Source organism: Microtus pennsylvanicus, chromosome 11 (assembly GCF_037038515.1).
Source record: "Microtus pennsylvanicus isolate mMicPen1 chromosome 11, mMicPen1.hap1, whole genome shotgun sequence".
In the NCBI taxonomy this organism is placed as follows: Eukaryota; Metazoa; Chordata; class Mammalia; order Rodentia; family Cricetidae; genus Microtus; species Microtus pennsylvanicus.
Window position 1 is genome coordinate 2,413,291 of NC_134589.1, and position 26,909 is coordinate 2,440,199.

The 26,909-nt window shown below is 54.3% G+C and overlaps 1 protein-coding gene and 1 long non-coding RNA gene across 3 annotated transcripts; one reads left to right on the forward strand and one right to left on the reverse strand.

The window, feature by feature from the left end:
• Positions 1-6,296: 6,296 nt before the first annotated feature.
• LOC142859664 (uncharacterized) lies at positions 6,297-17,072 on the reverse strand. 2 transcript variants are annotated; one of them, XR_012912230.1, is made up of 4 exons: positions 15,105-16,951; positions 12,742-12,885; positions 8,810-9,129; positions 6,909-8,437 (listed from the first exon to the last, which is right to left on the reverse strand). It is a non-coding gene; the product is annotated as an uncharacterized LOC142859664 (long non-coding RNA). The 2 variants fall into 2 exon arrangements; XR_012912229.1 differs by having other exon boundaries at positions 6,297-9,129; positions 15,105-17,072.
• On the forward strand, positions 16,977-26,231 carry Nptx1 (neuronal pentraxin 1). The gene is made up of 5 exons (XM_075989896.1): positions 16,977-17,768; positions 18,060-18,267; positions 20,056-20,300; positions 21,537-21,716; positions 22,322-26,231. The coding sequence occupies exons 1-5, from the start codon at positions 17,325-17,327 to the stop codon at positions 22,541-22,543; spliced, it is 1,299 nt and encodes a 432-aa protein (XP_075846011.1). The 5' UTR covers positions 16,977-17,324; the 3' UTR covers positions 22,544-26,231.
• Positions 26,232-26,909: the final 678 nt, after the last annotated feature.

The window sequence follows — 26,909 nt, forward strand, 5'->3', positions numbered from 1 at the left end:
AAGATGTGGACCCCTCAGTCCTAAATATGACCCTCCCCCTAGAGACCCCTCCTTCATGGCTCCAGCACCTCCCTCATAGTTCCTCCCTCCTTCCTGCAGAGTCCTCTCTGAATTGACCCCCTTCCCCCTTGGCAGCTCCCCGTGGATGCTTCCAGATCACTGTCTTGTCTGCAGCCTAGAGGCTCCCTGTAGCCTACTGGGAAATACCCAAGCATGTCACCCTGCTCAGCTCCACAAGGTCACAGCTGAGGGTCTTTGGTGAATGCCTGTACCGTTTCAGTTGTCCCCAGTTGTCTGTGCTACTGCAGAGCAGAAAATCTTCAAAGTTACACTTCCCCACTGAGGTCTGTAACCAGGCAGGGTTTTAGTCCCTTTGCCCTAGGGTGAGGTTAGACTTCCAGGGTAGCAGGAGAAACCTTCTGCCCATGGGACCTCACCGCTTCTGAGGGACAATCTTGACATGATTTGGCTGAGGACTTGGGTGCTGGTTGCTCTGAGAGTAGCTCCCAGGAGCCAAGGCCATGGGCATCTATCTCCACCTTGGTCACTGGGGACAGGGTGGTGAAGTCTGCTGCAGCTCACTCTAAAGGGTGCTGCCTCTCCTTGGCCCAGACATACCTGGATGCCTGTAGACCGTCTTGGCGGGTCAGTTAGTCTAGGGGTTGTAACCCACCTGGATGGTCAGTTATTCCAGGGTCCCTGAGAGGCGCTATCTGAAAAGACATGGGTGGGAGAAAGGAAGGAGGCCAAGCAGAGTTCTTGTCAAAGCCTCCGTTTATTAGCGTCATGGTTGCAGCTTATATAGCCCCTGGATGAGGAATTTGGGGATGAGATGGGGGCAGGGGCATGGCCAGGAAGGAATCTTGCAGCGATGGTTCCAGCCGGCCTGCCGCGAGGTCGTCAGGATTCCTCCGTCAGGAAGTCGCAAGTTGACACACCTAGTTCTCTAGATAGTTGGAATGTGGGACAGGTTCCGCTAACAGATAGCTCTCAAGATAGTTGGGTGTGGGGTAGGCTCTGCCAACAAACAGTTCTTAATACCATTGGGGTGTGGGGCTCTCTGCAAACTCCCCAGGACAATGGTCCCTGCAATATTTTTTGGGGGAAATGGTTCCTGACAGATGCCTGTGACCAGGTAGAGTCAAAGGAAATAGGGTGTGGGGTCCAGCGCTTCTCAGTGATCTCTTGGCTTCCTTCCAAGGTCTGTGTTGTATGCTCGAGGCCAGCCTGACCCCCTCTGCAACTGGCCCCTGTTGTGGAGCACAGAGTCGCCTAAGGCAGACACAGAGCAGGAGATTCCCCTCCCTCCCCGTCTTGGCTGAGTGCTGCCTTGCAGTGTGCCAAGGTGCTGGGGTGAAAATGCTGTGCAAAGCCTCTGACGGCCAAGTTATTGCCTTCATTTATGTCTCTCTGTGGAGTGACTTGAGGCTTCCCAGTAGCAAAACACTTCAGAGACAATCGAAAACAGCTGGGGTCTTGACCACAGGAATCCTGGAAGCTGGAGACTCAAGAGCAGACACTTAGGTCTGTGGAGACGACTCTGGGAGGGCAGAAAGGCAGCTGGGGGCTGAAGGAGAGGCTGTGGGGGCTGAACAGGTGGCATAAGCTGCCGACTAGACTGTGTTGTGGCCGAGGTACCATGTGGGCACTGCGGTTGGCCCAACCAAGGCTGGTGAAGAATCCATCTTGTGCAATAGTGGATTGTGCTTCCTGGGTAGCTCTCTACCTGTCCTGTGCCCACTAACTTCAGAAATGATAAGATACATGGGCTCACAGCAGAGAATCTGCCAGGACTCAAACCAGGACTTGGGAGAGGGGTCGTAGGTGCTCCTAACCTTCTGTTTATTTTTTTGTAAAGACAGAGATCACCGTGTAACTGTGGCTGCCCTGGAACTTGCTATGTAGACCAGGCTGGCCTCAAACTCACACCCAGAGATCTATCCACCTATCTCTGCATCCCAAGAGCTGATATTAAGGGCATGCACTACTACACATAGCCTTGAACTCTTACACTTTAAGGTGTCCACAAAGGAGTCCTGTGCCCTCCACACACCATACACACAACTGTATCACTCTTCTTTTGCCTGAACTCTCAGCCAAGGCACCACCCCACTGATATGCAGGTCTATAATAGCTTGAATGGCTTCTGCCACCAGGCTGTGGATGTTGGCAGAACAGAAACCACTTGGGGCTGGCTCACACCAATGAGGACTGTAGTGAGGAGCACGGGCTGCGTTCCTGGAGCCCGGCCGACCGCATGGCTAGCTTTATACCCGAAATAACAACACACAAATTGTATTCTTTTAAACACTGCTTGGCCCATTAGCTCTAGCCTCTTACTGGCTAATTCTCACATCCTGACTAAGCCATTTCTATTAATCTGTGTAGCACCATGAGGTGGTGTCTTACCGGGAAGGATCTTAACCTACATCCATCTTGGAGAGGAGAGCTATAGCGTCTGTCTGACTAGGCTTCTTTCTCCCAGCATTCTGTTCTGTCTACTCCGCCTGTCTAATTTTCTGTCCTATCAAAAGCCAAGGCAGTTTCTTTATTAACCAATGAAAGAAACACATAGACAAATGACCCTGCTCCATCAGAGGACCTAGTTGGAAAGGCATCTGGGAAGCAGCAGACAATGAGTGTCGGGGACCCCTGGTCTGTTATGGTCCTGGCTGCCACAGCCAGGTGCAGAAACTCGAGACCAGCTGCAAGCTTGCCTTCTTGTTCTCTCCTAGGTCATGCAGTCAGTGGGCAACCCCTCAGTGATGCAGGGGCCACCTAGAAGATGTGAAAAGCCTCGGCCAGAAGAGAGCTCTTGTAACTCAGTGCCATCCAAAGGGATTGAAGGACACAGGAATGATTTCACCAGCTATATAATGGAGCGCCCATAAGACCCAAGATAATGGGTTCTGGAGCTTCTGGGTTGGTAGCTATATCAGGTACAAGAGAGGCTACCTAGGAGCTAGGTGCCCCTCACCTGAGCAACGACCTTGGAAACCAACCAGCCCAGCGTTTTCTGGAGCTCTGGAGCCATTCGCTTGTCAAAGCTGAGTGGGGGTTCAAGGCTCTATGATTGACAGTCTGGTCAAGCACAAATGATGTCTGTGGATTTGAACTTGATGTGAGAGTTTGTCTTGTTGAGGGACGGAAGCCTGGAGCTTTGGGATCGACAGTGACTCTAAGGAGTTAATTTCATAACTGAAGTAGACTACCGGATGCTCAGCTGGTGTCTTAAGAGATGGAGAATTGGCCACATAGGGGACCCACCTGCCTCCCAAGAGTCAGAACACACTAAAGGGCAATGACACTGCTTGGTGTGCCTGTCACCACGCTCCCCTTCCCGGCAGATTTCAGGAAACGCTTGGCAGTGAATAGGCTCAGAAAATTGGGCAGGAGAGAGCATGGCTCCAGGAGCCAGCAGACTCAGGCCGGAGAGGCTGGGACCCAGAATGAGAACCCGAGTCCCAGGCAGCTTTCGCGTATGCATCTGGGCTGAGCAGGTGGACTGTGTGGCCCAGCGTGTTTGCTTTAGAATGTGCACATAAGAGAAACAAACAGAGGCTGCCAGTCACTGCTGTGACAGCCAGGGCTGGCCCACCCACCCGTGAGAGGATTTACCCTAGGTCAAAGGTGGGTGTGTAGGGGTGCTGCGTGGACTGCTGCACAGAGACCCTGAAGCAGTAAGCATTGTAGAGCCAGGAAGTGAATGGGAGCTGCCGGGGGCTAGGGAATGGACGTGAGAAGTCGGTGTTTCATGGGGTTCCTGAGAGGGATGGAGGTGGTGGTTGCATGACAATGGAACTGGACTTTAAAAAAATGACTAAGGCAGCTAATGTAGAGTTTAAATTATAAATTAAAAAGAGACAAAAACAAACAAACAAACAAAAAACCACTTAGCCACAGGCCAGCCAGGGCTACGTAGTAAGAACAGGGTGTGCCAGTGTGCAATGGTCCCACAGTGGGGCTGCTCTGAGAATCCTCTTCCTTCTGTTCCCTTACCAGCCACAGGGAGCCTGCAGAGAACCCTGTATCGTGACCATCGTGGTGGGACGAAGATATGAGATATTCCAGCACTGCTCCATTCGGCTCTTGGGCTACAAAACAATGGTCTCCAAGAAGCTGGATTTTCCCTGGGAATCTCTGGCTGGGAAAGGGGAAAGGTTGGAGCCTGGTGCCAGCCAGAAGACGGTCTTGTCACTTGGGAAATGACCCTACACAGTTCTGACAACTTGTCAGACAGCTTTGCAATAGAGACCCGGGGCAGAGATAAGGATGGGTCAGTGATGGGCAGGGCCGCACCTGCCCCAAGACCGTTCAGCATCCTTCTGGCTTCTATCAAACCTAAGCCTCATGTCAGAACCCCAACGACGGCTTTGGGCAGGGGACCTGGAACACTGCTGGACCTCTTTGGTCTTCTTCCCGACGTGGCCACAGAGAAGAAATTTCTCTTCCTTCGCATTGCTTGACTCTTCAGCTGGCCTGTTAAGGAGGGAAGCAAAGCCGGACTTGTTAGGGCTGCCAGAGCCCAGGCAGTGCCTGAATTCCTCAAAGGAGGGAAAACACAGCTTTGGCCCAGAAACAGCATTCTAAGAACAGCGTGTTTGTGTGAGGATGTGGAGCGGGCGAGGAGGATGGGCCCCAGCCTGAGAGAGATGCACAGGGCTCAAAGCCAGAGAGAGCACGAGGAGAAGCCGACACCCAAGCCTGCTGCACCCATGGCCCTAGTCCCATGTTTCCTCAGGAAAGCACACCCAATGACTAACAGTACACTCTCATCGGAATTCACCCACAAGGCCAAGTCTTTTATTATCCTGGGCAGATCTTGCATCTAGAAGGATCCATGGTCTGGCACCTGCTCACTCCCTAAGTGGCCCAGCCTCAGCCTATGAGTCCCAGAGCTCCACCACCCACTCCCCCTCCCCGGTCACCCCAGCTCATGCAGGTTTTCTAAAGCCAGCACTGACAGAAGGCTGTGTCTTGTCCTGGTGATTAGGAAGCAGAGGATTTGCAGATAGAGAGGAGCCAGGAGCCCCTGGGCCAGGGCTAGATTGGTTTTTTCCTGTGTCTTTCCTGATCCCAGTACCCTGCCAACCCTCAGCTAGTGTCTGCACAGCCTGAGACCGTGGGTAGCGATCATGTACCAAGGCCAGGTTGCCTGTGTCCCTGTCTCAGGGCCTCTGATATGTGACAGGAGACTTGAGTACTAGTGCCAGATAGGAGCCTTTGTGTGGGGCAGTGAGGGGGGAGGGGAGGGTTGAGAGGAAGGACAGTGAGGGGAGGGGAGGGCACCCACGCAGTGGCCTCAAAAGGTGGGCGCAGCTGAGGGTGGATGAGCTGCTAAATGCTTCAGCAGCAGATCAATTCCGCAAAGCAATTGTCCTCCCCCAGCTGGCCCCGGGAGGCTTAACTTAATCACTCTGGAACAATATCAGAAGATGGCCGGGATGCGCAAATTCCCGCTTCCTGAAAGGAAACAATTGACTGGACGGGGCGAGTCCCCAGGGCAGAGTCCAGACAGCTTCATTAAGTCCCCTAGTGTCCCCCTATGCTTGCTACCCCCACCCCGCCTTTATCTCCATTCCCTATCCCCAGAACCTGAGCTCTCAAAATGGTTCCTCCTCCCTAACTGGAAAGAACAGAACCAAGCAGAGTGGGGGTCCTGGGCTAGCATCAGGGGGTGTGAGGCCACATGAGATGAGCCCACCTTATAGCCTCTGAACATTCTCCTGTGGGTGTCTTCTGTTCTGTCACCCCACGCCTACCCATGGCCACACCAGGGTGATAGTGATCGTGGGCTGAGCTGCCACTGTCCTTGGAGTCACTTTGTTCAATTTACAGGGTAGTGGGGTGCCCTGAACTCAGAGACGTAGAACCTTTCCGAGGGCACACAGCCAGGAGCATGGGTACAGGGCTGTGGCTCTCTCTTCGGATATGGAGGGTCACAGTCTCCAGAGGAAAATGCCATCCCTGCCACCTGGCCCTCCTCCAGAACCTGGGTTCCCAGGAGCAGCCCTCTAGTGAAAAAAAAAAAAAGAAAGAAAGAAAGAGAGAAAAAAATAAAAAGAACCGTGAAGAAATATTTTCTATGAATGGTCCAATCACCCAGCCTGCAGCAGCAGCAGCAGGCAGCACACACTTGCCAATGAGACAGGGGTAGCCTCTCCTGCCAGCTAGGAAGGCCCCCTCCCCTGGGGCATGGGATTCCTCTCGCCCACACCTACTCACCCCCAATCTGAAAGCTGTTCCTCCCCTTGTCTGCCTCCCTTCCATCCTTTTAAGGAGAACGCTGTAGATCTAAACCACAAATTAAATTTTTAATGAAACCACACCAGAGTAGTGCCCGTGTGGTGCAATATTGATGAGACTGCAGTGTCCGGCCCACAGGAGCTCACCCCAGAAAGCTTTTTAGGACGTTATGCAATATGGAGCCAAATTAATTATTGGCATCAAAGCTCTGCGCCTCTGTAGAGCGGCTGGGCCAGTGGGTGTAAAACGGGCGCTTTTCATTGTTGTCGGTTCCAATGGCAGTCACAGGAAGAAGGCGATGACTTCACAGAACCAAATCGAGCAGGGTGATGCCCAGGGTGTCGGGAAACAGGGCAGGGAGGGGGTAAAGGGGAGGGAGAGAGAAAGATGTATGCAGAGAGGGGAAACGATAAAGGAAGAGGTGTGTGTACTTGGGGGGAGGGTGAAAATGAGAGAGAGAGCTGGGGGGGGGGGGAGGAGAGAGAGAGAGAGAGAGAGAGAGAGAGAGAGAGAGAGAGAGAGAGAGAGAGAGAGAGAAGAGAGAGCACAGAAGAGGATTTAAGACTCCAAGCAGATACTGCAGCAAAATGCAGCAGTTCCCCCCTGGCCATGGGCTTGGCTCCGGTCACTCTCAGCCTCCCCTTCCAGCACTCCCAAGCAGAACCTACTCAAAGGGGCCATGAGTGTGAGTGACCTAATGCATCCAGCTGGGCATCACACCCGTGACCCTTCTCCACAGGGACTCTTGGCCTTCATGAGAGCAGGGTCCCTGCCTGGGTAGAAGGGTGCAGGTGCCAGGTTCTGAGCAGGAGAAAGCAAACTTCCTGGTGGCCAGATCACTGTCCTCCCAGCAACAGTCACTCTAGTTCTTCCTCCAGCCCACCCAGGACAACATGGCCTGGGAGGAGCTGCACCCTGGCCTCTGCAGGCACTGGGTCTGCAAAAGCCTCCCAGGATATCAGGTAGGCTTGGGCCAGGAGGCCTCCCGGAACAGTAGGAGGACAGGCCCCTTCTTGGCCCTTGGCCCCCAAACCAGCACCCTGTGCTCTGGCCTTTCCAACTCAGATATGGCTTCTCTGGTTCCTCTACTGGGAAGTGAAAATAGTACCTCTCAGAGATAAAAAGCTCCCAAGTTGAAGTGACTTGTTCAAGGTTTTGAGACCAGAGCTACTACAGTGGGCTTCAGCTTCCTGGTACATTATATACCCAGCCCTGGGCCCCCATGCCCAAGGCCAGGCTCTATTGGCACTAGAGGCTGCTGTCTGTTTGCAGGTCCAGACAAGACCATCCTTTGTCTCCACCCCAAGATACTAAAGGAACTGGGAAGGGGCCACAGGTCACTTTGTTAGGGTGTCAGATGCCTACTGAAAGGACAAGGGTGCAAGGTAGGTGTGGCGGGCACACCTAGTCCCGGCACTTGGGAGGCAGAAGCAGGCAGATTTCTATGAGTTTAAGGACAGTTCGTCTACATACCCAGTTCTGTGCCAGGCTAGTCAGGGATATGTAGTGAGACCCTGTCTCAAAATTAAATAAAAATTTAAGGACAATTTAGGTTGTTTCCAGGTTCTGGCTATGACAAACAAAGCTGCTATGAACATAGTTGAGCACATGTCCTTGTGGCACGATTGAGCATCCTTTGGGTATATACACAAAAGTGGTATTACTGGGTCTTGAGGAAGGTTGATTCCTAATTTTCTGAGAAATCAACATATGGAGCTAGAAAACATCATATTGAGTGAGGTAACCCAAACCCAGAAAGACAAATATCATATGTTCTCACTCATAAGTGGCTTTTAGACATAAAGCAAAGAAAAACCAACCTACAGCCCATAACTCCAGAGAACCTAGACAAAAAGAGGATCCTAAGAGAGACATACACGGATCTACATAGGAAGGAGAAAAAGACAAGCTCTCCTGAGTAAACGGAGAGCATGGGGATCATGGAAGAGGGTGGAAGGGGAGGTGGGAGCAAGAGAGGGGAGGGGAGAAATATACAGCTCAATAAAAACAAAAAAATTAAAAAAAATTGGACACCCTGGGGCAACTGTAGCTTATTCCTGTGGAGAGTCCTGGTCCTCCAAGCCTGTCAGAGACGTGGACACCCTCTCCCGCCAGAACACTTGCAGGAAGGTGTGTGGCTGTGTGGAGAAGTTGGGAGCTCCAAGCTGCCTTCTCAGGAGGAGGCCACAGCCTGGGGAAATGATGGGGGCTTCAGGAAGGGCCTCCTCCATCCGTGCAGGTCTTCGCACGCTGTAGTCCCCTCTGGTTTAGCCTACTTCCTCCTTGAGGTAAGTTAGGGGCGGCAGTGGCAGGTTCTCCCTGCACACCGAGTATGAGCAGCGCCATTCTGTGTTCTCCTGGTGGGCAGCACTTGGAGACTCTCCGTGGCAAGAAGGGGCACAATGGGCCAGGGATTTGTGTCTCATCATGTCGCAGCATGACAAGAGACCTAAGGAGGGTCCAAGAGAAAGTAGGTGACGTGGCTGAGGCCAAGCATCTACAGGTTCCTGCTGTGAAGTCTTTCCAGTCAGAGCAGAAACAAAAATTACCCCCAAGAAAGGACTTGGGGACCTAAACACACCACCACCACCAAGGACCCGTTCCCTTTTCTCTCCCGTTCTTTCCAGCTATTTAAGCAGCTTAAGGTTTCCAATTTTTCTACCTTCCACATGGGGATTTTTGAGGATCACCCTACTCCCCACCGCAGGAGCTCCTCTTCATCTGCACGAGTTCCCAGGAAAGATAGTGATGAGAGACCCTCAGGGCCTGAGAGATCTAGACACCGAGTCAGCAGGAGGCACAGAGATGTGGGACACCCAGCTTGGATGGCGTGCCGGTCTCCTCTGCCTCTCGGCTCCTTCTGCACTACCTGGCATGGAGACCCTGTTGAGCCGACAACATACCATCATGTAGTAACCACAGTGATTCGTTGACGCCCGGCATGCCACTGAGTGCCTCTCCACCTCCATCGGATTCAATTCACATCCTACCCAGAGTCAAGCTGAAACTGAAGAGACCACAGGGCTTATCCTCGGTACTCCTCCCCCCTCCCACTGCTCCAGCTTGCCGTCGGCTTCACTTTGAACAGAGTTCCCATCGTATCATTTTTTTGACATTTTTTACTCGGGGTAGAGTCTGGCAAAGAGCCCAAGGAGAACACCATAAAAAAATCTTGATCTGGGGACTCTGGGCAGGGCCGTTGGATTCTGGCTTCGGACCTATCGCCGAGCCTTCTTACAGACATCTCCCGGTAATTACGGGCAGTGGATGCCAATGTCTTCAGCGAAGTGCTCTGAAGAGAAACTTAAAACCAAGAAAATTGTATCCATCAATTAAAACAAAAAATAGCCAGAAACCTCGCTGTGTCTCCAGGGTTCAGGAGAGTTCCTGGCACGCAGCAGGCCCCTGACGGCTGCTCATCCGGTAAGCGGATGAATGATCAGATTTGGTGGCCAGCTCCTGCTTTCCTGGAATCCTGTTCCTTTGCACGTTTACTCAACTGCCTCATTCGAAAAATGGGCAAAATACATCTAGGGGCCCACCAGCTGTGCTACTTCCTAGATCCCTTGAGCAGCAAGAAGAGGGACCCACATAGGCATGGGGTCCAGTCTATTTGAGCTGTGCCTTTACTCAGATACGTGTCATTCCCCTAGTGCTGTGGATGGCCCCTGGGAGGCCTTGGACTTCACCCCAACTACTACTCTGTCCTGGGTCAACCAGTGGCCACCCCATCCCCCAGCGAACAGGCGTGAGAGCTGCTGCTTCCCGCTAGAAGGAGCCCACGTTTTTCCTTTCCTAGGTATGAGTGATGGTGTCCATACAGAGACCTTGTAGTCGCTGTAATCCCTCGCCGGTACATACCATTTTTATTCTGAAACACTTTTATGCCTCCACTCATTTTATATTTCATATGCTCTCTCCCGGTGTTTGGCAGATGGTGAAATTGATGCGCAAGGACACAGCGAGCTGGCGGGGCCCCTCCGGTACCCTTCAGGCCAGCCAGATGCCATTAGCGGAGAGGAGCATCTCATCTCTAGGACAGAGTGAATGTGGGCGGGGCTCCACATGGCTCCTCCAGGCCACTCTCATTTGCATTTATGAGCTTAGTGTCAGAAGAGCTGCAAGGTGAACCATGTAGGGCATGTTGAAGTTCAGAAAGTACTGTACAAATGCCTGGCAGTGTATTCATTGTTGAGGTTCTTATTAGTTTTTAATGCAGAGACTAGAAACCTTTGAATGCTGGATTCCCCCTGTGTTCTCTTTATTTAGTTTTTTTAACTTACTTTTATTTTCACTTTTGGTTTTTCAAGACAGGGTTTCTGTGTAGCTTTGGTGTAAGTCCTGGACAAAGCTGGCCTTGAACTCACAGAGATCTGCCTGTCCCTGCCTCCCAAGTGCTGGGATTAAAGGCATGCATCACCACCGCCCAGCTTCCTGCTTTCTCTTTAACACCACATTCTTCCAGGTGACTTTCCTCATGACTTGGCTGTACCTCTATTCTCAGGCTGCAGGGTCGCCTCATGTCCCCAACACCTGCAGAGTATTTGGGCCCAGCATAGCTTGTGATGCTTTGCTATACGACACCAAGGGAGGGTGGGACTCTAGGGTAAGGACTCATGGACTCTCTTCCTCTAGGCTCACCCAGTCAATGCCTCCCTTCTCTCCCCTGTGGGCAGCATCAATGCTTCACTCCCCCAAGAGGAAGACAGCCCAAGCTCTCTCAGTTTAATGTCTATCCTTTGCTGTGGGGCAATGCTCTTGTACACTGTAAAGATTTGTCACTCATATTAGTTTAGTAAAACACTGATTGGCCAGTAGCCAGGCAGGAAATATACATTCTGGGAAGAGGAAAGGCAGAGAGTGAATCACCAGCCAGACGCAGAGAAAGCAAGATGAGAATGCCTTACTGAGAAAATGTAACCAAACCACATAGCTAAACATAGTCAAGAATTATGGGTTAGTTTAAGTTCTAAGAGCTAGTTAGTAATAAGTCCAAGCAATAGGTCACACAGTTTATAATCAATATAAACCTCTGTGTGTTTATTTGGGACTGAACGGCTGCCGGACCAGGTGGGACAGAAACTTCCCTCTACCTACCATCCTTCTTGCTCAAAACCCAAGCCAAAGCCAAATGTCTTGGGCTATCATTAATTCCCTAAGACGTCCTCAAGTTCCAATGTTCCCTGACCTCTGCTACAGCCTTCATGAAGTGGAATTTCATGGTCTCTGTTGCCCCTTAAGTCCTTTCATCTGGGACCTCAGAGCATGCCAGACACAGAGCACACTACTGCCATTGCTCAGAGGTGGACGGACACTCAGCCAGGCTCCCTATCTACTTAAAGTCTGTCTGTCTGTTTCTACCACATCCCCATATGACACCCGTTTAGCATTTCATGACTGACAAGGTAAACACCCTGCCACACTTGCTTACACTGTTCATGATGCTGAATGTTGTCTGTGAGCGTGTGATATTGGGGATTGAACCCAGGGCCTTATGCATGCCAGGCAAGGGTCCTGCCACTGACCTACACATGCAGTTCCTGTGTTGATCATGCAAACTACTTCTGTGCCTCCCACACTCTTCCAGTCCTTGCTCCAGTGTCACCTGGTCAGCAGACACTACTTCTCTGTGGTAGCCCTGACCTGTGCCCAGGGGCTCGGGGAGGAAAGTGTGCTTTATCTGCCTACTGCACTGGATAGAGAGCTCTCGGAGATGGGGGTCGGTGTTCTGTTCATCACCGGCCCTGGCACCTTGCCTGCCCTCGGCAGCCACTCTGGAAAATGTCTGCCAAGCTGACAGCAAACACTAGGAATATTTACACTGCGCTAAGTGCCCAAGATCTCGCTGGCATCTGAAAGCCCTGCTTGGAAGAGCTGGGCCGCTTCGTATTCCCACCTGCAAATGAATGCTTACTGGGACAACAAACAAGTCGCCAGTGCAAGCTCTCCTAAACTGGGTTCAGCCCCAGAGCAGGATGGGGAGGGGAGGGCTGGCTGAGAGACCATGCAGGTCCCTGTCCCCAGCAGGATTGGGCCAGTAGCTTCCTGGCTGGCTTAAAAGGAAGGAGGCCTCAGAAAGTGGAGGGGAGTGAGTTGCCTGTGAAAACTCGTCCCCAGAGCAGCAGGGCCCGCTCCCTTGTATTTTGGCAGTGGGTGCAGTGAGCGAGGCCAGCTTCAGATGGAGAAGACAAGCGAGATGCTCTGGAGCCCAGAGTCCCCGACAGCCTCACCCACCTACCTGCACAGTGGCTAGGGATGTGCTGGGCCCCGATTCCCACCAAGCTCTTTCATTTCCCTGACAAGGACTCCTAACTGGAACGGAGTTAGGGCTTGATGGCCATCACATTCCCACCAGACCTCCTCTGGTGCATCTCTTCATCGGCGAGGACAATAGCCAAAGCAAGCCTTAACCAGACACGTGAGCAAATCCAGAAGGAGGTCTTGAAAAAGGACAACCAGGGTCCTGTAAGGGGCTCAGCAGGGAGGAATGCTCACCACTAGATTTCAGTGTGTGTGTGTTCCTGTGCACACATGGCTACAGGTGCCCATGGGGGTCAGAGGTCACGGATCTTCTGGGACTGGGGTTCCATGCGGCTGTGAGCCACTTGCCATCTGTGCTTGGAACCAAACTCAAGTTCTCTGGAAGAGAAAAACATGCTCTCAGCTTCTGAGCAACTCCAGCCCAATAATAAATATTCTCTTCTCCTTTTCTCAACATTTTTTTAAAATTAAAAAGTATCAAAAGTACAATCAACCTCTCCCCAACACCTCCCCACTTGATTTTTCCAGATATGGTTTGTCTGTGTAGCCCTGGCTGTCCTGAAACTCACCCTGTAGACCAGGCTGGCATTGAACTCAGAGCTCTGTTCCACCTGCCTCTGCCTCCTGATGTTGGGATTAAAGGTGTGTATAACTTCTTGATTATAAGATAGGGTGACGGCCACAGACATGTCCAAGGAGGGGACAGACAGAAAGACTTTTCCCAGCCCAGCCAGGGAGCAGGTCTTTTGCAAGTCACAGGGCTGGTGGGCGGAGAATGACTCTGGGGTGCAGGTGGGCTGAGGCTGTGACTCAGAGGCCTGTGAGGCTTACTGCTGTCTGAGCACCACCGCCCTCCCCTTGGTCACTAGGTGATTTATGGGGAAGTTTCATATGACACATATGGCTATGTCCTTAAGGCTGGTCCCTGTGGTAGTAAGAAGCCTGCAGGTGGCTGTCTGTGGATACTGTCCCCCAACCTTGTTTGGGGAATGCTGTCACATAGGAAGTGCCAGTGGCACCCACACCACTCGGGGGGGGGGGGGGACAAAACACAGCCAGCATCAGGGCTGAAAAGAGAGTCAGCCTGGAACAACACAGACATGGGGGGCAAGGAAAAAAAAAACAGCCACTAATCCTCGGCAGGGCACTCACCACCCAAGATGGATGCCAGCACTCTATGGCAGGTCCCCCAGGAGGTTTGCACATGGCTCTGTGACGAGTTTCCCTGAGTCTCGATAGTCAGTGAGACTCTGTGGTTCTCATCTTGGAAAGGGGGAAATAGGTCTCTCTCCACCCACTCAGTCTCTCCCAGGTTCTCCCCAGCTGGGATAGCTTTTCCCAAAGTGTGAGGTGTAGGGACCTTCATGCTAGCAGGGCTCAGAGGCAGGGGTTGGGGGAGGCTGGTGCCCTGTCTGGCACTGCTGGAGCCAAGCTGTAAGAAGGGGCTTGAGCCCACCCCTGTGTGAGCTCCCACTCTCCTCTGGGGAAAGGCCCTGCCAGGCATTGATGCCCTCATAATACTGTGTGATTTCCTTGCGGAATCCTCCTGAGTACACCCACCTTTTCCACCCTAGAACCAGCCTTCAGCTTCATCAGCTTGCAAACAAAATTTACCTGCCACCCCCACCCCCCACCCCCGCCCACGCCGTGTGAGAACTGTTCTCTCCCTCCGTGGTGTGCTGAGCCCAGGCCAGGCGGCTGTTCAATCTTCAGGAAGTTTGCAAGTTGGTTAACCCAGCCATCACGAAGGCTTAAATTACATAAAAATTACAATTAAATAATTATAGTGGAAACTAAGTATTCTAAATGCATCACTTCCTAATTATTTTATACATCTCATTCTGTTCTCCTGCTGTTATTATCTCTGGGCTTTGCATGGGCATGGTGGGACCACTCTGTAAGGCTGTGCTAGGCCCCAGGGTTTCCCAGCCCCAGGTGTGGCACTGTGTCCACAGACCCACGCAGGGGTATTTACTCCACCTCTTCTCACCTCAGTTCCAAGCTCTGAGATGTGGTACCCGGGCCAGGCAGAGAGAAATAACTGTCTTTGTGTAAGGAGCTCCTTGGGTTCCCCTCGGATGGTTTTTGGGTAAGATACACTTCCTTTTCCTTTCCCCGGCCCCCCTGGGCTTCTAGACAGTCAGAACAATGGGAAGCAGAGCCAACTTTGTAACGACCAGGGTGGATTCTCCCTACCCAGGATCCTGAGAATGGCTGGAAAGGATTTAAAGAAGCCTCTTACAGTGTGGTTGCCCACCTGCGCTGGGTGGTTCCAGTAGGGGTCCGCATAGCGCCTCCAAGTGGACAGAACACTTCGCAAAGGTGGCCTAGTGGACTGTGCCCTTAGCTGTCTTCCCTAGCCTAGGCTCCATAGATCCCAAAGGTATTGTCGCCCCTGGTCACAGGCCCGGGACTCTTTCTACCCTCTGAACCACCCGCTCCCATCATCCTCTGTCAAAAGGTTACGCATCCTCAGTACCTAAGTGTAAAAGTACCAAGCCGCTGAGGTCTCCAGGATGGTAAAAATCGGAGTCCCAGTCCGCTCCTGGGCCTCAAGACACAAAATCGAGCTAAGTACTCCAGCTCCCTCTACACACCTGCAGAGGAAGGGCCAGGCTAGTCTCCCGCGCCCACGCACTCAGAGCGGGGATAGCCTCGCCGCAGGGCCGGGCCGGGAACTGCTTCGTGTCAGACGCGTGGGGGAGGCGCCGCCGAGCCGAAGCGCTAAGTCTGCGCGGGGTCCCCGCGTCCCTCCGCACTAGGCTGGGAATAGGGGGCTAATCTCCAAGCAGCGCAGCGCCCCTGGTTATTCATCCGGAGTTCCTCCTCAGCTAGTGTGGCTCCGTTGCACGTCCCGCCCAGAGAGGCACGAGGCTAATCCTGGGTCCCAAGGGGGGGATTTAGGGGGCGCCCGGGCGCGAGGCGCTGCGGATTCCTGTGCTCGGTGCAGGGCAGTGGACAAGCTGGAGCGGGAGCCCCGCACTCTCTCCTTGCACCGAGCCCAGGACGGCCGCGTGCGGGCCGAGGGGTCCCTCTGGCGCCCGGAAGCAGCGGTCTAGCGATGATGCATCGGGCATGCAGGGGCCACGGAGGCTCGCAGCCCGGACTCCGGATGGTTAAATGCGAAAATGTGGAACGTAGGCAGTGGGGCGCCCCTGGGGCTTGGGGCTTGGAGGAGGCGTCAGAGAAGACCTGGATAATGGCTTCTCTGTCAATCTGGCTTCTACTCTCACCGCCGGCGATGCCCACTGCCTACTTCTGGGATCTACTGTCCGAGGGCTGCCTGTGGATCCCGGACTCACGGTCGGGACCTTGTCTGGACTAGCGCCCTGTAAAAGGCTGTGGGGCAACCAATCGACGGCTTATTGGAAAAGATGGGGGCGGTCTGCGGGGCCAACCAGGCCAGCTGGTAGCTGGAGCTCTTTCAGTCTTTAAAAACCTGATTTGGGTTCTCCCTGCCTTAGTTACCCTTTCTACATAATTGGAGCTTGGAATGAGTTCCCAGGCCCAATTCTGGTTCTGACTTGGGGCACACGATGCAGCCCAGACCCTTGTCCATAGTCCCCAGAGGCACTGGAACCTGGACTGGAATACCAGCCAGGCTGTGCCGCTATACAGAAGAAAAAAAAAGAGGCGTAGGTATGGGGGTGGCTTGGTCGGGGAGTCTAGTGTCTATAAGAAAACGATCAGAGATGCGAAGAAGACGCTGCCCACCTCTGGGGCCCCTCCCCCGAAGTCCCGGAGCGCGAGGAATAGGCTAGGCAGAGTTCATGTGGAACGAAGCCCAACACACATAGACATACAAAGGGACACACGGACACGCCCAGAGCGCATCCTCACTCTAGGGGAAGGAGCTCACGCCGGGGCCCCTTTCGAGCCAGCTTCTGGGGCACTACCTGCCCGGAACTAGGCTTTAATGGCAGGAAGGGTTCGATCCGCAGATGCGAGAAGGCACCAGTCCTGACGAGTGCATGGGGGGGGGGGGGGGGCTCTTCTTCTGGGGTGGGAGGTAGCATTGCTAGGTCCACGAACCCCAGGAATTGGAAAAAGGGGACTGCAAGAGGGCGGGGATCCAGGGCGTGGGAGTTCCCAGACCCAGGGTGTTCCGTGGCTTTCAGCCCCAAATGGACGGCTATGAGCCGTGGAGAGGCCTCGCTACCCCTTTTCTTGAACCTCGGCGAGCTGCACGCTGGGCACACCGACGTTGACGACTTGGGGAGAAAAGGGCTCCAAGCGTGCAGAACCTGAACCTGGCGAGCATTCAGGGCGACCCAGCGATTTGAGCTTGTCTTGGCAGCCTTTCTTCTCTTCCGAGCCCCGTCGGAGATTAGTGGCACCGAGTAGGTGCCTCAGCATCTAATCCAGGTCCACGGTTGATCTCCCCATTGGCCGTGTTCTGGGAGACTTCGGGGAAGCGGCGCGGGCCCTGGCGGGGGCGTGCGTACGGAGGCGGTGGGAGGGGGCGGCGGCGGATCCGGGAGGGGTGAGAGAGGGAGGGCTGAAGTAGCTCCAGCCGCGCTCCCGTGCGACCCCCGCGGCGCCGCGGGGCCCGTCCGCACACAATTAAAGCGGGATTCCTCCCCCCACTGACGTCGGCGGCGCCGAGGCCCCTCCCGCGGCTGCATAAAAGGCGCGGGCTCCGCAGCGCAGGCGGCAGTGGGGGCCGAGGAGCGCGGCTGAGAAGACCGTACGGCTGAGAAGCTCGGTGCCCAGAGCGCGGGCCGCCTGCCGAGCGACTGCCCCAGCCAGCCCGAACCCGGTCCCAGCCCGAACCCTAACGGAGCCGAGCGGACTCGGTGCTCCAAGTGTCCGCAGCCATGCTGGTCGGCCGCACCGCGCGCACCTGTGCGCTGCTCGCCCTCTGCCTCCTGGGCAGTTGGGCCCAGGATTTCGGGCCGACCCGCTTTATCTGCACATCGGTGCCGGTGGACGCCGACATGTGTGCCGCGTCCGTGGCCGCGGGCGGCGCGGAGGAGCTTCGGAGCAACGTGCTGCAGCTCCGTGAGACCGTGCTGCAGCAGAAGGAGACCATCCTCAGCCAGAAGGAGACCATCAGGGAGCTGACCACCAAGCTTGGCCGCTGCGAGAGCCAGAGCACCCTGGACGCAGGTCCCGGCGAAGCCAGGTCGGGCGGCGGCCGCAAGCAGCCTGGCTCGGGCAAGAACACGATGGGCGACCTGTCCCGGACGCCGGCCGCGGAGACGCTCAGCCAACTCGGGCAAACTTTGCAATCTCTCAAAACCCGACTGGAGAACCTCGAGGTCCGCGTGAGCTGTGGTCCCCCCCCTCCCTTCCGCGTTGTGCGCCCTCCTGCCCTCGCCCATCCCCATCCCGACCCGATCCGCCCCCGCCACCCCCTTCCTTGTCTCTTCGGCGCGCGATGCCGGACCGTCGCTTCTCGGACCCTGCGGGGCGCCGAGGGCGGCCTCTTGCTGGAGCTCCCCGCCAGGCCGCCCCCGCAATCGTCCCAGGGACCGCGCCGCGGGCCTTCGCTCACGGTCCGGGCTGCATGCCTAACGGTGTGGTTTTCCCCTGCCCTTGTGCCCCCGCAGCAGTACAGCCGCCTCAATTCTTCCAGCCAGACCAACAGCCTCAAGGATCTGCTGCAGAGTAAGATCGATGACCTGGAGCGGCAGGTGCTGTCTCGGGTGAACACTCTGGAGGAGGGCAAAGGGGGCCCCAAGAACGACACAGAGGAGAGGGTCAAGATCGAGAGCGCCTTGACCTCCCTGCATCAGCGGATCAGCGAGCTGGAGAAAGGTAAGGGCTCAGGGGGACATGCTGCATGCTCTCGGCTCCCTCTAGGGACATGGCCAGGGTCCCGCTCCCTGCCCTGGCCTCTGGTCCCGGACCCACACTGTAAGCCCTCCCCAGTCAGAGCTTCCCGCGTAGTGTCCTGGAGAAGCAGCGGAGCTTAAGAACGGATTGCACAGTGCAGTCAGGACACTCACAGGATTTTTTTCAAGTCTGATTTGTTTAATCTTCAGTAACTTTGCACAGTAGCTGTGTCTGGCCCAAGCTTTCCTTAGTGTTCGGAAAGCCTTGCTTCAGCTGGAACGTGTCGCCGGCAAAGACTGGACACCCGCCCTCTTGGGCCATTGAGTGTCTTTCCTCCCAGTTGCCCAGTGCCCCTGGTGTCCTGGCCCAGGTCCCTTTCTCCACCTTGAGCCCCCTCTTTCGATTTTCTTTTTCCAGTGACCCATCTTTCATGCCGCTGAGTTTGCCCTGGTCGTGAACTCAGACCGCCCCTAGCACCTGCCTGGGTGTACTGATTAGTTGTGCCCTGGAGTCGCAGAAATCAAACAAGGTTGTAAAAGGGGGAGGGGGGCACCCAGCTCAGAGCAGGGACACGTGACCCTGCTCGGACTGCAAAATGTGCCGGCTGGATTTAAACAGTGCCATCTTAAGGCGTGTTATGTAACTGAAAAAACATCAAGGAAAAGAGACCTAAGAAGGGAGGGGTGGGAGATTCAGGAAAAGAAAACACTCCCGAGAGAGGCCAGTACTCCTTACCCCCCAAACTACGAACCTGATTTGGGAGGGATCTGCAGTCAGGACTGACCCTGCTCTGACCCTGCTCGCTTGTTCTCTTGGCTTTGGGGTGTTTCTGGCCTGGACCCTCTGCTTTCTAGAAGTCACTCTTAATTTGGGTACCAGATTCTTCCTGGGCTCTGGGGCAGGGGTGAAGCCAGGAGCTGGCAGGGCAGGTGCATCCCTTGGCTCTAAAAGGATGAGTACCCACTTCTCAACAGGACCTGTTTTCCTGGGAGCCAGTCACAGCAGGCCCAGGGCCAGCCACAGGAGGTGTAGAGGTGGGGGTGAGAGTTAAGACATTTCCAGAGGATACTGGTTAGCAGTCAAGAAACTGGATGGGGGAACCAGGCACGGGGCCTGAGTTTCCAGGAAGCTCATCAGAGGCTGTGACCCCCTCAAAGCATCACCCCAGGGTCTCTGATCCAAAGGAGGGTGACTTCCCCTGCTGCCCTGCCTCTCTCAGTGGACTCCAGGCAGCATCCTCGGGGGAGCTGCAGCTCGTCTGAGGGAGTTGTGCAAAAGTCCAGTGAGTGCCTGGATGTAGCATGTCCTGGCTTCAGAGAAGGGGCAGGCAGGAGGGGATGGCTGTCTTTGCTGGAGATTGAAAAACCCAACACAATCAAGAGGTCCTAAACACCGTCCCTGTCTAAATCAGGTCGGCCCCCACAGGGGATGCTCAGCAGGGAGCTAGCCTGGTTCCTTCCTCCCCTGCAGCCACACCTTCTCAGTCTTTCAGCCAGTGTGCCCTAAAGCAGGCCCAGTGCCTTCTCCATGCCCACTCTGCAGTGCAGAGGCAGGTTCGCAGCCTGTCCTGTGCTCTTTCCCTACCCTTGCCTCCCCAAGAGATGCCACCATGTGGCAACAAGAGCTGGCCGGGCCCAGAGTGCAGAGATCTTGGGTCAGCTCTTTTGCCAGCTGGCCCTTTCTGCATCACGGGACTTGACGGGGGGACCAAACACAACTCGTACCATAAGCACTTGGTCAAGATGGCAGGACTCATCTTGTCCTCCCTAGGTCAGAAAGACAATCGCCCCGGAGATAAATTCCAGCTGACATTCCCACTGCGGACCAACTACATGTACGCCAAGGTGAAGAAGAGCCTGCCGGAGATGTACGCCTTCACCGTGTGCATGTGGCTCAAGTCCAGCGCAGCGCCTGGAGTGGGCACGCCCTTCTCTTACGCGGTGCCTGGGCAGGCCAACGAGCTGGTCCTCATTGAATGGGGTAACAACCCCATGGAGATTCTCATTAATGACAAGGTAATACCACCATCCTGCAGGACCAGGGCAGCAGGGTGAGGCCCAACCAAGACCCTGGGATGTCATCAGAGCTGTGTGCCCACACCCCACCAGAGTTAGGGGACAACGGCAGGCCTTCTAGATCCTGGGGTGTGGAGTGCTTATCAAGGCTGTGGCTCTGAGAACAATGTCTGCCCAGCAAGACCGAGGGAGGAGGAGGAGGTTGAGGCCGATCAGAAATGGGGAGGAACATCTTCACCTGCTCTCACTGGAAAACAAGGAGAGCCGGAATGTTCCAGAAAGAGGACTTAGCTGGAGGAGGGGAGGAAGGAAGGGTGGTAGAGGACAGCCCTGGGAATGTTCTAGTCTGTCCTGCTGATATTCCGGCTCCTCCTCCACTGGCTGGGCGACTGGCTGGGGTTTTCCATATTTGGTGACTAGGTTCTCTGGAGGGTGAAGGCGGCCTAGAGTCTCTCACTTTGTCTAGATCTGTCTCACTCTGGCCCTGCTCTCGGGAAGAGGTCAGCCCCCTCCCACCAGGAGAGGGCGGTTTTCTCTCCAGCGAGCTGCGCTCCACCCTGCCCCTCTGGGTTAGTGGAGTTAGCTACCTGTTTTTACCCCCTCCTCTCTACTCCAGCACCAGTAGAGAGAATGACTCAGACCTGGCTGGGAACAGGATCAAAAGACCCTAGAATGCACGGCACGTTCCTTGGCCTTGTGGGATGGGACTTGTCACACACTGTCCCCCTGTCTGGGGTGGATGAGGGTCTGAAACGCCGCTCAGACAAGTCCGAGCCATTCTTACAGCCTCTCTCGGGTTCTCTGCAGGGGCTGATGGCAGGCAGTGTAGACCAGAGGACCTAGTAATTGGGAGTGGACTGCTGAGAAAGAGACCCAGTGGGGAGGCCATAGTAGTGAACTTAGCTACCAGGGACACACGCTGTTAGTGGCTTGTTTTCAGGCTAGCTAAGAGGGGGCGGGGGGGGAGGAGTGAGGTGGTGTGTGTCCAGATGGGTCTCAAGGGCTCCTTGGTTATGCTGTTGGTTTCTGATGGGATTCCATTGCCCGTCCATCCATGGGTGGGGTTGGCAGATGCCGAGGACATCTGCAGCGGTGATGCTGCTGTAAGAGCTCCCTAATAGCCCAACGAGAATTGTAAAGTGGGTTGAGGAGTATCGCAACGGAAGTTGTGAGAGTCCTCTGCTCTGGGTAGCACTGGGCTGTGGCCACCATAATGCATGTCGTCCTCTTCCCTAGGTGGCCAAGCTGCCCTTTGTAATCAATGACGGCAAATGGCACCACATCTGCGTCACCTGGACCACCCGCGATGGGGTCTGGGAGGCCTATCAGGACGGTACCCAGGGTGGCAATGGAGAGAACCTGGCTCCCTATCACCCCATCAAACCACAGGGTGTGCTGGTCCTGGGCCAGGAGCAGGTACTGACCTGGGCAGAGGGTGAGGGGCGGGGGGAGTGTGTGCTCTGGGCGGGCTTGAGGAAGCTCCGTGGGAGTGGGCCCAGGTCCCAGCGCTCTTGGAGACTGGAGCAGCAGGCCTCTTTGGCATGGGAAGCCCAGTTCCACTTTTAGCGATGAATAATTTAGCTCCTGTGAAGTGGTTCATCTCCCACTGGGCACTGGCACCTGGGAGGGAGATGAAGGGACAGGAAGTCAAGTCTTCCATTCCTGTTGGGACATCTTTCAGTAGATAGGGTGTTTAAGAGGATCATTGACCGTCCTCCTCCCCCACACTCATTATTGCCCAGAAGACTGACTGTGTGAAAAGTGATATCTCTCAAGGCTTGCAGGGGGTACAACCTATATCCAGGGTGGGCTGGCACCGATCCTTTCCCAGGGCTCCTCTCAGGGAGGGACATGTACAATGTCTTGAAGATCCAGGTGCAGGAGCACAAACAGTACTAAGTGCATGGGGTGGAGGGAAGCGTGGATACCCAGGTTCATTCCTAGCAGTGGGCTGCCCAGTTAGACTCCTGGATCACCCAGCTAACGCCTTCTTCTCTCCCATCCCCCACTCTTCTCCAAAGGACACTCTAGGCGGAGGGTTTGACGCCACCCAAGCGTTTGTGGGTGAGCTGGCCCATTTCAACATCTGGGACCGCAAGCTGACCCCCGGGGAGGTCTACAACTTGGCCACCTGCAGCAGCAAGGCCCTCTCCGGCAACGTCATCGCCTGGACTGAGTCCCAGATTGAGATCTTTGGTGGAGCCACCAAGTGGACATTCGAGGCTTGTCGCCAGATCAACTGAAGGCTTCAGGCTAGGGCTGAGCCCCCAGCCCCATGCCTGCCCACCCTGCTTGTGCGGTGATGACCCATCGTCTCTTCTCCCCTCCCCCCAGGAATGACTCAAGGCCATGGCCCCTGCACACGCACACTCACTCAGCCTGGTTTGTCCTCTCCGTGCACATGAAGCCGTCCCGGCTCTTCTTTGGCCCTAAGGACACCCCCATTCTCCCTAGGAGCCCTACTATCTCCCGGGCATGCCTAGCTAAAGCAGGTAGCATCAGCTTTGACAATGCAGAGTTAGGTGAGAGAGAGAGTGAGTGTGTGTGTGAGTGTGTGAGTGTGTGAGTGTGTGTGTGTGTGTGTGTGTGTGTAGAGGAGGCTTTTCTTTTAAAATGAGAGTTCCCTCCTTTCTTTGTGGTTTTTGTACGTTCCTGATGGGTCAGCTGCTTGTATGTCTTGGGGCTGGTATTTCTCTCAGCACAGACATTTATCCTCATTTGCAGACCTCTTTGGGAGTGACATAGCCCGCTCTTGATGTAAGTCTTATAATAGTCTGCTAAGGCTGGGGAGGCCTTGCCACAGGAATTTTTATTTGGGATAAGTGGATTCTCTGAAAATCGGAGGCTGGTTGTCCTGGTACCACCTAGATGCCGTCATTTCCCTCCCCAGCCCGAGTCAGGTTGTCTGCTCTCTGCATCTGAGGGTAGAGTGGGCCACTCAGCAGCTCTGTCCCAGGTCTGCACCTTACCCTTGGCCTTCCTGCCTCCTTCTGTCACTCAAGACTGGGACCTGTTATTCCCTCTAGGCCTACAAAGCTGTGCTACTTCAGCCCAGTGGTTATAAGAAGGGAGTGTCCCATAGAGTCCCAGGACACAGGGCCTCGGCACTCTCCCTCCTCCCTCTGGTAGAGAGACCAGGGGCTTCAAGTGGGGAGTCTTATGTGCTTGATCTCACTCCAGAGGGCACTGAGACCTGACCCACAGTCTATGGGAATGTCTTCCCATGGCATTTTCCACAGCCATACCCCTCCCAGCACACCCAGGCCCAGGTGAGCTAGCTCAGACCCCTCTCGGGGGCCAGGGGCTCAGACACCCCTCAGGTGGAGCCTGCTGGCCACGGTGGGGCCTGCCATCCACGCCTGCATCTCATGGGGCACAAGCCCTGTGGCAGCCCCAACCTGCCACCGGGCCTGTGGCTTTTCCTTAATGGAAGCAGCATGCATACCTCCTTCTGAGGAGGGGAACAAAATGTGTTTGTGCACACGCGTCTGTTGAATGACAGCGAACGCTGAGGAGGCTGTGTCCAGGTGGGGTGGACCCTGCTTTGTTTCCCCATTTTGTGGGCACACGCCCAAGGACACCTGGACTATGTCTCCAGTAGCCTGACTAGCAAAAGGCGGGCAAGTCTTTCTAGAAACCTACGCAGCACTGCCTGGCTCGTCTGCAGCTGCAGACGCTTCCTCAACGGGAGCAGGGCTTGCCCCTGCTATCTCCTTCCAGGGGCACCTGTCTCCTTCCACACAGGTCTTTGTTGTGTCTGAACCTAGTGCATCCGTGTCGTCTGTGCCGTCTGTGTCACTGTTCTTGTGGGTGTCTGCACGGTTCCCGGTCACTGCTCTGTGGCTCACCGCTCTCCGAGTGAGCAAATTAGGCGGTGTGCCACGCGTCGTCCGGCAGTGGCTTTTTCTTGCATTCCTGTGCTTCCTCAGCGCCCTTCGGGTTGTGGCATCCTTGGATCTGTGGGGATCTTCTGTGTTTGCATGTTCTTCAGGGTGGTGTGTTCCTTGCTCCCTTGGTCCAGTGCGTGTTCCCTTGCCTGCATGGACTTCTCTGGTTCTGTGTTGTGTGCTAAGTGCCACCCAGTGTCCTGTGATCACCCACGTAGTTACTGAAAAAAAACGGCTGGGTAAGCAAGCCAGGGGTTTGGGGGAGGTCACGAGAGAGATCAATCTCTCTCTCCCCTCCTTCTCCCCAGACATAGCAAGAAGCATCTCTAACATCTAGGTTGAGAACAAGTCTGAATGGTACCCATGGTGGGAGAGAGCGAGAGTGTGAGCTTGGAATCAACTTTCCAGACCAGATTGAGCCCCACCCTTACTTTATAGCCGTCTGGGAGCCACCACCAGGCAAGGCCCAGAGCCGGCTGTGCCCGGTGCACTCCTGCCAGCCCCTGCCAATGCGGACCCCAGACCACCTGCACCCAGATGGGTGGGGTGGGAGCTGTCCGTTCAGGACCACAAGCCATCCTCTGCCCCGGCCTAGAGGGCAGAGCACACCCCAATGCTTATGCCTCTACCCCTTCATCTCCCAGCTCCCCTCTCCCGTGCGGCACCCACGGTGCCAGGGACAGAAGCTGACACCTAGCTCTTGCCCTGCCCCTAACTGGAGTCTGTGCCAAGCCCCTCCCCTCCGTCACTGTGTTCACACTTGGCACTTTGCTGGCCCTGAGAAAGGTAATGACAGCCGCAAATCTGATCCACATGCTTCCCATCGACTCCGTAATCTGATTGATGTTCCCTCTTGCACTGAATAATACATGCCTCTCTCAGGTAAGCCATTTTATAAAATAAGAGATAAAATGCACTGTCGAGACAGTGTTTGCTTCTGCCGATGGTGTCCGACAGCACCCTGGGCATTAGGGTGGGAGAGCTGCCACGGAGGCTCCCAGGCCCTAGGGGGCTGAGAGCCCACTTGAATTGTAAGCCTTCTTGCTTTTGATAACACAGTATTATTTCTCTTACTGTAGAAGAAAAAAGTTTATTACCAAACAAGAGTATTTTTATGAAAGAATAGGACAAACTTATAAATTATCTCAACCTATATCTCCCTTGGAAATACTTTCAGGCTCCACCAAAATGTAGGACTGAAAGCGTGTATTTTGGCAGAAAGAGATACATTTTTGTATGCTTTCTTTTCCTTTTGTAGATTCCCAACTTCTTTTCTAAGACTGCAAAGATCACTTTGTCACCAGCCCTGGGACCTGAGACCAAGGGGTTGTCATGTGGGCAGGAGAGGCGGGCCTGAGGTTCACAGTCATTCCAATGAGCTCTGATAAGGGGCCACCGGGTCTCGAGGGTGTGCTGGGGACCAGGAGGTTTAAAAAAAAAGCCTTTGATGGTGGGTTCTTTGTCTTGGAGCTGACTGGTTATGTGGGACAGGATGAGGATTTGGATACCAATTCTGAGCTTGCTAAAAGACACTTGGGCTACTCTGGCAAACACAAGGGCATCACGTCCTTAGTAACCCAAGTGTGGCTGAAAGCGATCATGATTTCATCTAAAACACAACGTGTAAACTTACTCAGCTGACGATGGGAATTGTATTGCTTCTGTACACAGTGGACTTATGTGCAATCTGTTCAAAGGGGAACAAGTCATTGAGGAGAAACAAAAGCCCAATACTTAGAGTCCCAATTTTGTCTTATTTGCCAAAAAGAGCAACCCCCCCTAGAGTTGATATTGTTACAATGTACATACTGTAAAATATGAAAGAATCGATGTATCTTACTTTTTCATTATTTGCTAACCAAAGCTGTACATTTTTCATACAATCTGCAGCCTTTTGAGTATCAAAGGGGTATACCACCACCATCAGCCATTCTGAAAGTGCACTATTTATACTGGTACCCTTGCTTTTTTTCCTCCCCCATTTTCTTGCTGAGATGACATGAATTGTTGAGTTTATTTTTACACAGTAAAGAGTGAAGAAAGACTGTGGTCTCCCTGGACTCTCTCTTTGGCTGTGTGTTTGCAGAAACATATGGGGGTCAATGCGTGTGCTTGCCAAGGCCAGAGCTCAACACTGGTGTCTTCCTCGATGCCTCTCCACCTTTTTCTTTCTTAAGATTTGTTTGCACTTTACATATGGGTGTCTTGCCTGCGTGTGTGTGTGTGTGTGTGTGTGTGTGTGTGTGCCTCTGAGGCTAGGAGGATGCATCGGATTCCCCTGCACTGGCGTTACAGCGAAGTTGCCAGCCACTGTGTGGATGCTGAGAGCTAAAGCCAGGTCCTCTGCAAGAGCAGTCAGTGATCTTAACTCCTGAGTCATCTTTCCATCCCCCACCCCCACCCCTGCACTACCTTATTTTTAGCGGCAAGTTCTCCCACGGAAGCTGGAGACTACCAATTCAGCTAGACTGGATGGTCAATGAGATCCTGGATCTGCCTACCTCTGCTCCTGCCCCAGCTCTGGGGTTACAGCCACCACTGTGCCTGGCTATTTACTTGGGTTCTGGGATCTGAACTCAAGACTTCATGTTTGCGCAACAAGCCCTTAACCCACTGAGTCATCTTTCCAGCCGTCCTTTGACTGCCCTGCTAAAACTTGCCAATGTTGTCAGTCAGGACACATGACCCTCATCTGTAAGAGAGGGATTCCAGCCTGTGTTAG

What these genes read in the sequence shown, in the direction of transcription:
- Nptx1 (XM_075989896.1), top strand. Translation starts at nt 17,325, where the DNA reads ATGCTGGTCGGCCGCACCGCGCGCACCTGTGCGCTGCTCGCCCTCTGC. An exon ending in CCCGACTGGAGAACCTCGAG is followed by an intron (nt 17,769 to 18,059) that starts GTCCGCGTGAGC and finishes GTGCCCCCGCAG; the next exon opens with CAGTACAGCCGCCTCAATTC. An exon ending in AGATTCTCATTAATGACAAG is followed by an intron (nt 20,301 to 21,536) that starts GTAATACCACCA and finishes CCTCTTCCCTAG; the next exon opens with GTGGCCAAGCTGCCCTTTGT.